This window comes from Gigantopelta aegis, chromosome 14 (genome assembly GCF_016097555.1).
Source record: "Gigantopelta aegis isolate Gae_Host chromosome 14, Gae_host_genome, whole genome shotgun sequence".
In the NCBI taxonomy this organism is placed as follows: domain Eukaryota; kingdom Metazoa; phylum Mollusca; class Gastropoda; order Neomphalida; family Peltospiridae; genus Gigantopelta; species Gigantopelta aegis.
The window spans coordinates 56,771,187-56,784,474 of NC_054712.1; the positions used below are offsets into that span (position 1 = coordinate 56,771,187).

At 38.1% G+C, this 13,288-nt stretch overlaps 1 protein-coding gene across 1 annotated transcript in view; it reads right to left on the minus strand.

Annotated features, from left to right (window-relative positions):
• LOC121389349 overlaps positions 1-13,288 on the minus strand; it is a 116,793-nt gene that overhangs the window by 88,344 nt on the left and 15,161 nt on the right. Inside the window, exons 15-22 of the mRNA XM_041520944.1 lie at positions 12,724-12,838; positions 10,294-10,478; positions 9,696-9,810; positions 7,829-8,013; positions 2,748-2,862; positions 1,974-2,203; positions 834-948; positions 30-214 (exon numbers count right to left, since the gene is read on the minus strand). Of these exons, the coding sequence (XP_041376878.1) occupies positions 30-214; positions 834-948; positions 1,974-2,203; positions 2,748-2,862; positions 7,829-8,013; positions 9,696-9,810; positions 10,294-10,478; positions 12,724-12,838 (1,245 nt within the window). The remainder of the gene's footprint in view (positions 1-29; positions 215-833; positions 949-1,973; positions 2,204-2,747; positions 2,863-7,828; positions 8,014-9,695; positions 9,811-10,293; positions 10,479-12,723; positions 12,839-13,288) is intronic.

Below are 13,288 nucleotides of genomic sequence, written 5' to 3' on the forward strand. Positions count from 1 at the left end.
AGTGTAGACTGACAAACAAGAGTGTTAACCTTTAGGATGGGGTGTAGGGTTAACTGCTGGATTTGGTGAGACACCTGGTTTCGTTGTTGGACGTCCGGTTCCTGTAATTTGAGTGTTGGTTGGAGTAAATATACATGACGGCACACTGCAGCATGGGTTGGCAGGATCCTTGTTGAGACGACACTGAGCTGGCAGATTAGTGTACCGAGGACACCTGAAACAAAAACAAACAAACACGTACGTATACAGTAGAATTTTGTGGAGTCGCACTCGCATGTGACAAATACACTGAAACGCTCAAACCCAAACCGAAGTCCTGAGTTACACTTACACGATGATGACCGAATGGTTAGGTCAAACTACCCGATGGGTCAAACACTTTTTCAAGCACTGACGGGGTTCGAGCCAACAGGATTAAACTGTAATTTGATTCTTTGAATGAAAACTCCAGCCCTTTAAAATTCACGACAGTAGTCAGCAATGTCGCTGTGAAAAGCTGTGGCAAAATTTATCTGCAATGGCATCTTTATCATCATTGAGTATTTAGTGTGTTAGTATTTGTAGAAAATTGCTGTCACAAGACAATCTGAATTTCGAGGCCAAACACAGGTCCCTTCCCAAAAGCCAATGGCCCTGAAACTTTCCAATTTAATGAATAAATATTTGGGTAATTATATCAGATGTAATAAATTATACTGAATGGCCTAAAATGTATCCCAGTTGTGATTAAATTTGCACTAATTTTTCCAAAATCCCATCAGACATGGGAACATTGTGAAAAATCCTAGATAAATTCCTGACTGATAAAAATAATTGGAAAAAAAAGAAGTTACTTTTCTTTGCAGACGTATCTGCCAGTTGATTCGTCCTCACACTTGCACGTGTAGTCGCAACCATCACTCCACTCCTGTGACTGCCGGTAGTGCACTCCCTTGTACACACAGAAATCTGATGGAAAAAAATCAAGGTGGATTGATTCTGTGTTTTCGAATACGTGACTAGTGACCAGAGGCCTAATTCATGATACAGGTCTCTCAAGCTCTGCTAGGCAACAAAGCATCCTCTTTGCAAGTCTTTTAGCATTGCACTGTGAGATCGCAAAGTTGCAAGAGTTTGGTGAATTAGGCCCCTGACTGTTATGGATTTACATTTGTACACTTCCTCCCACCCCTGAGCTAATAGAGGAATTCCCACAAAAAGTGTTTTGTTTTATGACACCACTAGAGCACATTGATTTATTAATCATTTCCTATTGGATGTTAAAAATGTGGTAATTTTGACATATAGTCTTAGAGGAAACCTGCTACATTTTTCCATCAGTAGCATTTTTTATATGAAAAAAATCCCACAGACAGGATAACACAGCCTTTGATATACCAGTTGTAGAGCAGTTTATAGAAATGAGATATTAAATCTGAGCCCTAATTCACTAAACTCTCGCAACTTTGTGATCTTGCAGTGCAATGCTAAAAGACTTGCAAAGAGGATGCTTTGTTGTCTAGCAGAGCCTAAGAGTGCTTTGTGAATTAGGCCCAGAAAACAAAATTAGCCCACACAAAACAAAATGTAAAAAATACACCCTGAAACAACAACTGCAGCAGAAATATCAAGCCATGATTTTTAAGTGAAGGGCCTCTTTTAAATAAAAATGTTTTAGTATTTCAGATGGATTTTACCCTACTTCATGAAAATTATTTCATGCAAACTACCCTCCACCCCACCCCAATTAGATCCAAAAATGAAAAATTATATACCCATTTCAAAAACAAAACAAAAAAACAAAAAACATTTACCATCAAATTCACAAGATCTTAAAATACACTAGATCTCAGTTCTGGCTACCTAGTGAATTTTTATTCTGGGCTAGTGAAGACTATCAACTGTATTACTCTAATACATATATGGCACTAGCCAAAGCTTCTGTGAGGTCTAGTAACATTCTCAAACATCTGTCAAACACTAGAATATCTTACTTAGTTTGAGAGGTGTGGGAACATGGCCGCCAGGTCCGGGGGTGGGGACGGGTACTTTGGCCGTTCCAGTGATCACTCCAGGCACGGCAGTCGGCAGCAGGTGAGGTGCCAGGGTTCCAATTACCTGCCCTTGGGTTGCCGGGAACTGGCATGATGGTATTTGACAACATGGATCCTTGGGGTCCGTTACCATGGAACACTGGGGTGGGAGACTCGAGTATGTTGGACATCTTGAAAACCAGATTGAAAAGAATTCACATACTACAACAGTTTACTATAAAACATTAACATATAAAGAGGATATTGCATGTTTTTTATCAAATATGATTTATATCTCATTGAGGGAAGTTTGCAATTATATCTCATGAGTCGCGCTTGCACAAAGAGTGTGATCTGATTTCAAACTTCACGAGATGAGATATAAATCATATCTGACAAAAAACATTACATTTTCTATTATTATATAACTTTTGGCAATTTACCTTTATTTTTTAAAATGGGTTATAACTATAACTGAGCTACATTCCAACCCATGATCTTTGAAATACAAATCAAAAGAAACTAGATATATAACCCAAAATGTCCACCAAGGAGAAGCGATCCAATAACCCATCACACTTCAAACGTTAAATAGAAACTCTACTACATCCTGCTCTGAATAAACGGAATGTACCAAAAGGCAGTTGAGATTTTTTTTTTTTATACCAAAATTCCATGACTATTTACAAGTCACATTTGCATCATTAGTAAAAGCATATGTTAGTAAACACTAACCTGTTATCGCATGTGTAGAGTCCATTCTGGCTGTCCTCACACCTACAGTCGAGATTGCAGCCATCTTGCCAGGTCTGTCCCTGAGTGTATTTCACACCTTTATACACACAGTATGCTGCAATCAAAATACACACAGTGTGCTGCAATCAAAATACACACAGTGTGCTGCAATCAAAATACACAGTGTGCTGCAATCAAAATGTACAGTGTGCTGCAATCAAAATGTACAGTGTGCTGCAATCAAAATACACACAGTGTGCTGCAATCAAAATACACAGTGTGCTGCAATCAAAATGTACAGTGTGCTGCAATCAAAATGTACAGTGTGCTGCAATCAAAATACAGTGTTCTGCAATCAAAATACAGTGTGCTGAAATCAAAATACACACAGTATGCTGCAATCAAAATACACAGTATGCTGCAATCAAAATACAGTGTGCTGCAATCAAAATACACACAGTACGCTGTGATCAAAATACATAGTGTGCTGCAATCAAAATGCAGTGTGCTGCAATCAAAATGCAGTGTGCTGCAATCAAAATGCACAGTGTGCTGCAATCAAAATGCAGTGTGCTGCAATCAAAATACACACAGTATGCTGCAATCAAAATACACACAGAATGCTGCAATCAAAATACACAGTGTGCTGCAATCAAAATACACACAGTACGCTGTAATCAAAATACAGTGTGCTGCAATCAAAATGCACAGTGTGCTGCAATCAAAATGCAGTGTGCTGCAATCAAAATACACAGTGTGCTGCAATCAAAATACACAGTGTGCTGCAATCAAAATACACACAGTGTGCTGCAATCAAAATACACACATTATGCTGCAATCAATATGTACATAGTACATTGCAATGCAAATAAATACACAATATACTACAACACAATATATATATATACACGTATATCATATAATATCTTACATTTTCAGTGCAATCAAAGTATGTTTTTCAGATCACATACTTTAAGAATTTGATAACTTTGCAAATTAGATGTAAATTAATCGAGGTCATGGCACTAGGTTAATTGACATTTAAGCAAACGTACTTGGGTGACACTCCATGATTGACGTATGCATTCATAGTCATCAAATAAAAACATTTCAATGGCAATTTGACACTGAAAGCTGTCCAGCGTTCAGAAAACAAAAAAGCCATTAAGCCCTGGTTTGTTTTGATGTAAGGACATCCAAAATGACGTCATTTAAGTTTGACGTCATTTCCATTCAAAAATACACCGCACCACATATTCTTACATCATCTGAATATCTAGTAATGGCGGACTGGAATTAAAGTTGCGTATACAGTTTACAAAAACATGTATTAAGCTTGAGATTATATGATAAAGAGATTATTACCCTAGTGTATTTCGGTATCGTCAATATCATATATTAGGAATAAAAATAACGTATTATGCTCGCATAATACAATTTTTATTCCTAATATGATACTGACGATACCGAAAAACACTCCGGTAATAACCTCCCTCCCTCCCTCCCATCCCTCCCTCTCCCTCTCTCTCTCTCTCTCTATACATTGTGTATATAGATATATTTTATGACACACACATATATATATGTGACCTACACAGAAATTAATAAACTATGTACAGTGAAACCCCTCTAAACGCCAGAGGCTCGCATAATACAATTTTTATTCCTAATATGATACTGACGATACCGAAAAACACTCCGGTAATAACCTCCCTCCCTCTCCCTCTCTCTCTCTCTATACATTGTGTATATAGATATATTTTATGACACACACATATATATATGTGACCTACACAGAAATTAATAAACTATGTACAGTGAAACCCCTCTAAACCGGACACCCTCTGGACCAAATAAAATGACTGGTATTAAGAGGTATCCAGTTTAGAGAGGTTAATTTCTGTACCAGTTTCACTGAAAATGTGGAATTCTGCATGTATTTGAAATACTGTCAAAAATAACATGGAATATTAAAAGTTTGTTTTGTTTAATGACACCACTAGAGCACAATGATTACTTAATCATCATATTGGGTGTCAAACATTTGGTAATTTTGACACATAGTCATTAGAGGAAATCTACTACATTTTTCCTGATGCAGCACAGACAGGAAAGCACATACCACAGCCTTTAACCAGTTGCGGTGCACTGGTTGGAATGAGAAAAACCCAATCAGTTGAATGGATCCCCCGAGCACCTCAAGCGAGCACTCAACCCACTGAGCTAAATCCAGTCCCCAAACATGGAATGCAAAACCTGCTTATAAAACCAATTATTAGAAAGCATACTGAGTGTCATTTGCTGCCTGCCCCCAGCAAATGTTAACACATGCAATGCAAAACCTGCTTATAAAACCGATTATTAGAAAGCATACTGAGTGTCATTTGCTGCCTGCCCCCAGCAAATGTTAACACATGGAATGCAAAACCTGCTTATAAAACCGATTATTAGAAAGCATACTGAGTGTCATTTGCTGCCTGCCCCAAGCAAATGTTAACACATGGAATGCAAAACCTGCTTATAAAACCGATTATTAGAAAGCATACTGAGTGTCATTTGCTGCCTGCCCCCAGCAAATGTTAAAACATGGAATGCAAAACCTGCTTATAAAACCGATTATTAGAAAGCATACTGAGTGTCATTTGCTGCCTGCCCCCAGCAAATGTTAACACATGGAATGCAAAACCTGCTTATAAAACCGATTATTAGAAAGCATACTGAGTGTCATTTGCTGACTGCCCCCAGCAAATGTTAACACATGGAATGGAAAACCTGCTTATAAAACCGATTATTAGAAAGCATACTGAGTGTCATTTGCTGCCTGCCCCAAGCAAATGTTAACACATGGAATGCAAAACCTGCTTATAAAACCGATTATTAGAAAGCATACTGAGTGTCATTTGCTGCCTGCCCCCAGCAAATGTTAAGACATGGAATGGAAAACCTGCTTATAAAACCGATTATTAGAAAGCATATTGAGTGTCATTTGCTGCCTGCCCCAAGCAAATGTTAAGACATGGAATCTGCAAGTCTTACACGATAGTTGCTGAAACTATAATCACATTATTTTAGACAAACTATACTTTATTCCAGCAAATATTATAAGTGTTTTTAGTTAATATTTTCAGTTCGGCTTAACATAACAAAAAAAGAAAGAAAAGTGTTTTGAAAACAACAAAAATGTTTTATTTTTATGTAGTTTGCAGAAACATTAAAAATGTGTTTTGTTTAATGGCACCACTAGAGCACATTGCTTAATTAATCATCGACTATTGATGCCAAACATTTGGTAATTCTGACTCGTAGTCATCAGAAGATACCCGCTACATTTTTCCTGATGCAGCAAGGGATCTTTTATATGCACTTTCCCAGAGACAGGAAAGCACATATCATGGCCTTTGACCAGTTGTGGTGCATTGGTTGGAATGAGAAAAACCCCAATCAGTTGAATGGATCCACCGAGGTGGTTTGATCCTGCGATGCAAGCACCTCGGGCTAGTGCTCAACCCACTGAACTAAATCTCGCCCCTGTAGAAAGATTCTTGGTCAAAATATCAATAAAACAGCAATACATGTACTATCCAATAATAAGCACAGGCCTTTGAGAACTGAAAATCTGCGTAATCCATTTATGGGTTACACCAAAACAAATTCAGGTAACCTATTTTGTTTTTACTTAACCCGTCATGACTTGGTAAACAATGTCATAAATTCAATGCGCGAACGAAAAATGAGTTACACAAACTATCAGGGTTTTATTTCTAAAAAATGAGTTACACAAACTATCAGGGTTTTATTTCTAAAAAATGAGTTACACAAACTATCAGGGTTTTATTTCTAAAATATGAGTTACACAAACTATCAGGGTTTTATTTCTAAAATTTGAGTTACACAAACTATCAGGGTTTTATTTCTAAAATTTGACTTGACACCTATGGCGCTGACTTCGGGAATTGTTTTTATGCATTATGAAATGTTATAGGTGAGGGAAGGGTGTTTGTCAAGTGTTACATGTCGATTTCAAAATATATCTGTATATAATAATAAAGAAAAGGAATATCTACATTCAGATAGGGAATGTTTTAGTCCAAAACTAGGAATAAAAAATGACATAGCCTTTTGTGAATGGTGGGGAAAGGTGCCGATTATTGGAGTTTAGAAACATGGGTGATAAAACCCCAACTATACTTACGCGAGCAACGTGCGAACAATACTAGCACTCTTGCAATTTGCAGAGGCCTGAAGAATGTTGTCTGCTCATGGAGTTTGAAATTACATGTTCTTGATTACTATTGGATTATTATTTTGTTAATATGTTTCTATAGTTAGATAACTTTTGTATGTATGTGTGATAAAATAAATTGAGAAATAACAATTTCAAACTCCATGAGCAGATGACATCTTCATTATGGGAGAATACTGGTGTTTTATTTTTTATCTCGATAAATGATTTTACAAATTGCATTTAAAAACAGCACTCACACAGAGAATAATTCAGAATTTTTTTTATTTAACGACGTACTCAACACATTTTATTTACGGTCATATGGCGTCGGACATATGTTTAAGGACCATTGAGAGAGGAAACCTGCTGTCGCCACATCATGGACTACTCTTTTCGATTAGCAGCAAGGGATCTTTTATATGCACCATCCCACAGACTGGATAGCACATACCACAGTCGTTGTGCACTGGCTGGAACGAGAACTAGCCCAATGGGCCCACCGACAGGCATTGATCCTAGACCAACCGCACATCAAGAGAGTGCTTTACCACTGGGCTACGTCCCGCCCCAAGAATAATTCAGATGCATGTGTGTAGAGGATAGCTTCGATAACTATTACAAAATGGCTGAAGTTTAAACCACATTTTATAAGCCAAATACTAAATGTTGTAGCCACTTTTGGCAATTGACTAATTTGGCTACGGGCAGGGTGAGCCCTGGTTAGAAAGCATTTGTTGTTTCAAAAAATACTTTTCTTTTTTCTTCACCTCTATGTCAAGCCAAACTGAAATGACTGAGACTTTGTTTTTAGCTATTTTAGCTGAGACAAGGTTATAGGTCTGCTTAGTTCACTCACATGGCTTGGGAATGTTAGTAGATCCGGGTTTGGGGGTGTTCACGTTTGGTGCAGGTGTCTGATGACCTTGACCTGAAATCTGTCCGGTAGAACCGGTGAAGGAGCAGTCTGGTTTCTTACAGCATGGGTTGGCGAAGTCCGGCCTCATGAAACAGCCTGCTGGCATCGGAGGATATCTGGGACACCTGGAGAAAGGAGAGGAAAGGAAGGGTTGTACCTGACACCCCAGCACATTGATGAATTCTGCAGTCAGATCTCAAGCTAAACAAAGAATACTGTTCATGTTCATATTGTAATGAAAAGAGAAAAGCGTTAATGTTAAGAGTATGTCAAAGTTGCAATAATGGCAGTTCCCGCCAAAAATGTTTATTAATCTTTGCCTTGAAACATAAAGTTTATACCTTCAGCTGTATGCCTATACAAAAAACTACAACTAAATAATTCCATATACCAGGAGCATTTTTTAAATTTTAGGTGGGAATCTTGAGAATGTCACACGCATTAACTAGTGGCATTAACTACTGTACAACTTCAACACACCAAGGCCCAAAACACACCAGATCTGGGTCTGGGTCTGGTGAGTATGGCACAGATGCCATGTCTGGTGTATTTTAATGTCTGGGTCTGTAATTGTTATGTGTTATCAATATATATTAATGCGTTTTTATCTTTAGATAAATTTACTTCTATAAACATCATTAATAAGTATGAGAAATCAACATTGATTAATATATACCTTTCCTACTACTTTGCTACATTGTAGTTATTAAGAAAAATGAACGAGTAAAGTTCAAACATTATGCAGGTGTCAGTCTGGCAGTGTTAAAATATAGCGCATGTTCTATAACGTCTGTTGTCAGATCTGTAGTTGACGTCATCACAGACACGGTGTATTTGTCACATTCGATTCAGTGCGTTTCTATTTTCGACTGGTGCCATACTCGTCTGACCCAAACCTGTTGTGTTTTGGGCCCAAGTTTACCGAGAATTCTTTGTGGTCAACTGACAAAAGAGACAAAGATGGTGGCCATGCTATATTTAGTCACAAATTATTCGAGAACCCCTAGCTCTTGTCATCCAGAGCAAGATTTTTTAAATTAGTATTCTAGAGTTAATTATGGAAAGATTATGCATGGGATAGATTAATTTGTAGTTATTTATTACAAATAAATGTGAAAATAACAAAATATTTGAAATTCAACTTTGTCATAGCACCTTTAAAGTTTGTTGTGTTTAACAACACCACTAGGGCACATTGATTTATTAATCATCAGCTATTGGATGTCAAACATTTGGTAATTCTGACAGTCTTCAGGGGAAACTTGCTATATTTTTCTATTAGCAGCAAGGGATCTTTTAGACGCACTTCCCACAGATAGAACACTGGTTGGGATGGGAAAACCCAATGGGTCTGACAAAGAAGTATTAAAACAGAAATATCCACCAAGGAATTAGCTGTGATAAATTTTTAACTTTTAAATATTATTGGTTTTTAAAAAGGGATTTCATCCAGTGTAAAAAAAGAAAAGAAAAAAGTGTCAACAAGGGCAAGAAGGAAGGAAATGTTTTACTTAACGATGCAGTCTACACATTTTATTTACGGTTATATGGTGTCGGACATATGGTTAAGGACTTAATGTGCTACTCTTTTCGATTAGTAGCAAGGGATCTTTTATATGCACCATCCCACAGACAGGATAGTACATTCCATGGCCTTTGTTACACCAGTTGTGGAGCACTGGCTGGAACGAGAAATAGCCCAATGGGTCCACCAACAGGGATCGTTCCTAGACCGACCGTGCATCAAGCGAATGCTTTACCACTGGGCTACATGCCACCGCTCCACAAGGGCCAGAAATCTGCTTACATCTCTGTACATCTGTACTGTCCATGCACAGCATCCTCACAAGTACATGTGTACTGACATCCATCCGTCCATTTGTCAGCCTGTTTGTACGTCTGACCCTTGTACTCACAGTGACCTGGAAAACAATTCATATTTCTTCATATGATTAAATACACAACTTGTCATATGAAAGGAAACATAATTTTTTACTTTTTTTTTTTTTTACTTTTTTTTTCAGTTAATAAAATGGATTGGTAAACAGACCTACCGCCTAACATATAAATGTCTCCCCAAAAGATGATGTTACATACTACATAAATATTAATTAAAAATATGGAAGTAACCATTTGTTGGCAACCCCATGCAATTTAAAAAATGCCCACGGGAAAAAAACACCATACCATTGATAAACACCCTGAATATAGTCTACGGTAAAAAGGTGCAGTGGAGAATGAAAAATTCCACAGCAATCTCCACGGCATTGCCGACTGTCGTGGGCAATTGCAGGGGTTGGTTGGGGACAAAGGAAATTGATATTTTCAGTAGATTAAGAGCAATTTATCATGCCCCTGGGTTTTTTTTCTCAAAAAAAACGAAATTCTGCTAATGTTTTTCTTACCAATAGGTTTTGGGTTGGGTTGGTTGACAAATGAACCAGGAGGGAGCGTGGGTGGATTTCCGTGTCCCATAATGGAGCCAGATGTTGGAGTGAAGTGGCACTCTGGGATCTTACAGCACACTGGGTCTTTCGGGTCGGGCACCAGTGTACAGCCAACTGTAGGGATGTTTTTGTATTCTGGACACCTGGGGATAGACAACAATAGAAAAACACAAATGATTCCATAAGAGGAATGCAATCACGTTAATGACATTGGACAAAACAAATACAGCAATCTTTGCACTCTTAAAATGTAGCGGGTTACTGTGGGCTATTCATCAAAGAAGAATCACAGGAAGAGTTTGGGGATGTTTTTGTATTGTGGACACCTGAAGAGAGACAAAAACATAAAAACACAAATGATTCCACATGAGGAATGTTCAGGGCTCACTCTACCCATTGCCAATTAAATGAGCCAACTGCTAATTTTTATCCAAAGTGGCTAATCAAATTTTGTTTAACTTATCTAATTCTTAATAATTTTCAAGGAAATCATCTACATTTGAAAATTGCCTAAAACATTCTTTCCAGTGTAAGCCCTGGGCCTGTGCTTATAAAACTTTTAGAGTCCAAACCGGGGCTCGAAACTAGCCAAAAAATAATAATGGATGTTGGCAAATTAAGATAAGCGAACCATGAACCAAGAGCAAGATTTTAATGTGGAATAAATATATGCAGTACAAATATTAATAGTGGCTCATATGTTATAGTTCTAAAGAAGACTGCCCAAATAATATTATTTAACGTATTAACATAATTATTTTTCAATATTTATAAGTCGCCCAAACGGGACATTGGTAGCCTTTGGCGATCTGGCTACAGGCCATTTCAAGGCCTGGTCCAGACTCAATCTCAAATGACATCACGCGCATACAGTTTGTATGGCGTTGTCATAACATTAGACTCTCAGACTCTATTAGAGTCTCGAGTCTAGACTCTAACAGTTTTATAAGCACCAGGTCTGGATGATAATGACATTGGACAAAACAAATACAGCAATCTTTGCACTCTTAAAATGTAGCAGGTTACTGTGGGTTATTCATCAAAGAAGAATCACAGGAACAGTTTGGGGATGTTTTTGTATTCTAAATATCTGAGGAAAGACAGAAACAGAAAAACACAAATCATTCTATATGAGAGATGAAAACAACACTGGACAAAACAAATACAGCAATCTTTGTAAGCTTTTAAAATGTTACTGTGAGTTATTCATCATAGGAGAATGGCGGGAACAGTGTGGGGATTGTTTGTATTCTGGACACTCGAGGAAAGGCAGAAACAGAAAAACACAAATGATTCCATATAATATGAGCGATGTTCAAGGATCACCTTGCCCATTGCCAAGTTAGCCAACTGCTAATTTTTTATCAAAGTGGCTACAACTTTTAGTGAGTGATGTACAACTGAAAACACACTCGTTGTAACATAAACTGTCTCTCATGGGAACTCACTTAGTATTCTCTATGTAAGAAGGGAACAAAGTTTGTTAAATTTTTGGTTTCTTTAAGAAGTAGTTTACAAAAAAGGTTTGTTTTCTTTAATAACACCACTACAGGCTACTGGATGTCAAACATTTGATAATTTTTATATATAGTCTTAGAGAGGAAACCTGCTACATTTTCCCATTAGTAGCAAGAGATCTTTTATATGCACCATCCCATAGACAGGATAGCACATACCACTGCCTTTGATTGATCAGTCGTTGTGCACTGACTGGAATGAGATACAGCTCAATGGGCCAACCGATGGGGATTGAACCTACGTTGAACACACATCAAACAAGTGCTTCACCACTGGGCTACATCCTGCCCTAACAAGGGACTAAGAATTGCAGTGCGTACCTCTGTGTACACCGATGGGGATTGAACCTACACTGAACACACATCAAACAAGTGCTTCACCACTGGGCTACATCCTGCCCTAACAAGGGACTAAGAATTGCAGTGCGTACCTCTGTGTACACCGGTGGGGATTGAACCTACACTGAACACACATCAAACAAGTACTTCACCACTGGGCTACATCCTGCCCTAACAAGGGACTAAGAATTGCAGTGCGTACCTCTGTGTACACCGGTGGGGATTGAACCTACGTTGAACACACATCAAACAAGTGCTTCACCACTGGGCTACATCCTGCCCTAACAAGGGACTAAGAATTGCAGTGCGTACCTCTGTGTACACCGGTGGGGATTGAACCTACGTTGAACACACATCAAACAAGTGCTTCACCACTGGGCTACATCCTGCCCTAACAAGGGACTAAGAATTGCAGTGCGTACCTCTGTGTACACCGGTGGGGATTGAACCTACACTGAACACACATCAAACAAGTGCTTCACCACTGGGCTACATCCTGCCCTAACAAGGGACTAAGAATTGCAGTGCGTACCTCTGTGTACACCGGTAGACTCCCATCTGAGCGTTGTCACACACGCACTTGGAGCTGCAGCCATCATACCACACTTGGGCCTGACTGTAGTGTTTGCCTTGGTACTCACAGTACGCTGCAACACAACAAAAGAGAAACTCGGTATTAGGACAAGGCAGACGATATTTATGAGGATCATTCCCTATCCAAAATATCTAAAAATTAAATAATATAAAATTAAAAAATATGCAATGGCTGTTTGAAAAGTAATACCTATATCTGACCGTGTACTGAATAAAAGAGACACACTTAGAGGCTCGAATCTGACCCAGATCAGTGGAGATTTTATTATGGTAAGAAGTCAAACTTCAACAAAAGTGCCTTAATATAACCCATAACAGCACCCATTCAAAGTAAACAAGTGTGAATGGTTCCGTGTTTTCGTAACAAAACAACTTTCTGGAGTCGCGGACTTCATAAATACGAGACTTATATACATGTATATATATATATATATATATATATATATATATTAAATGAGCTTCCATTTCGTATCATGTTTATGTCCCAAGTGAAATAATCTTCA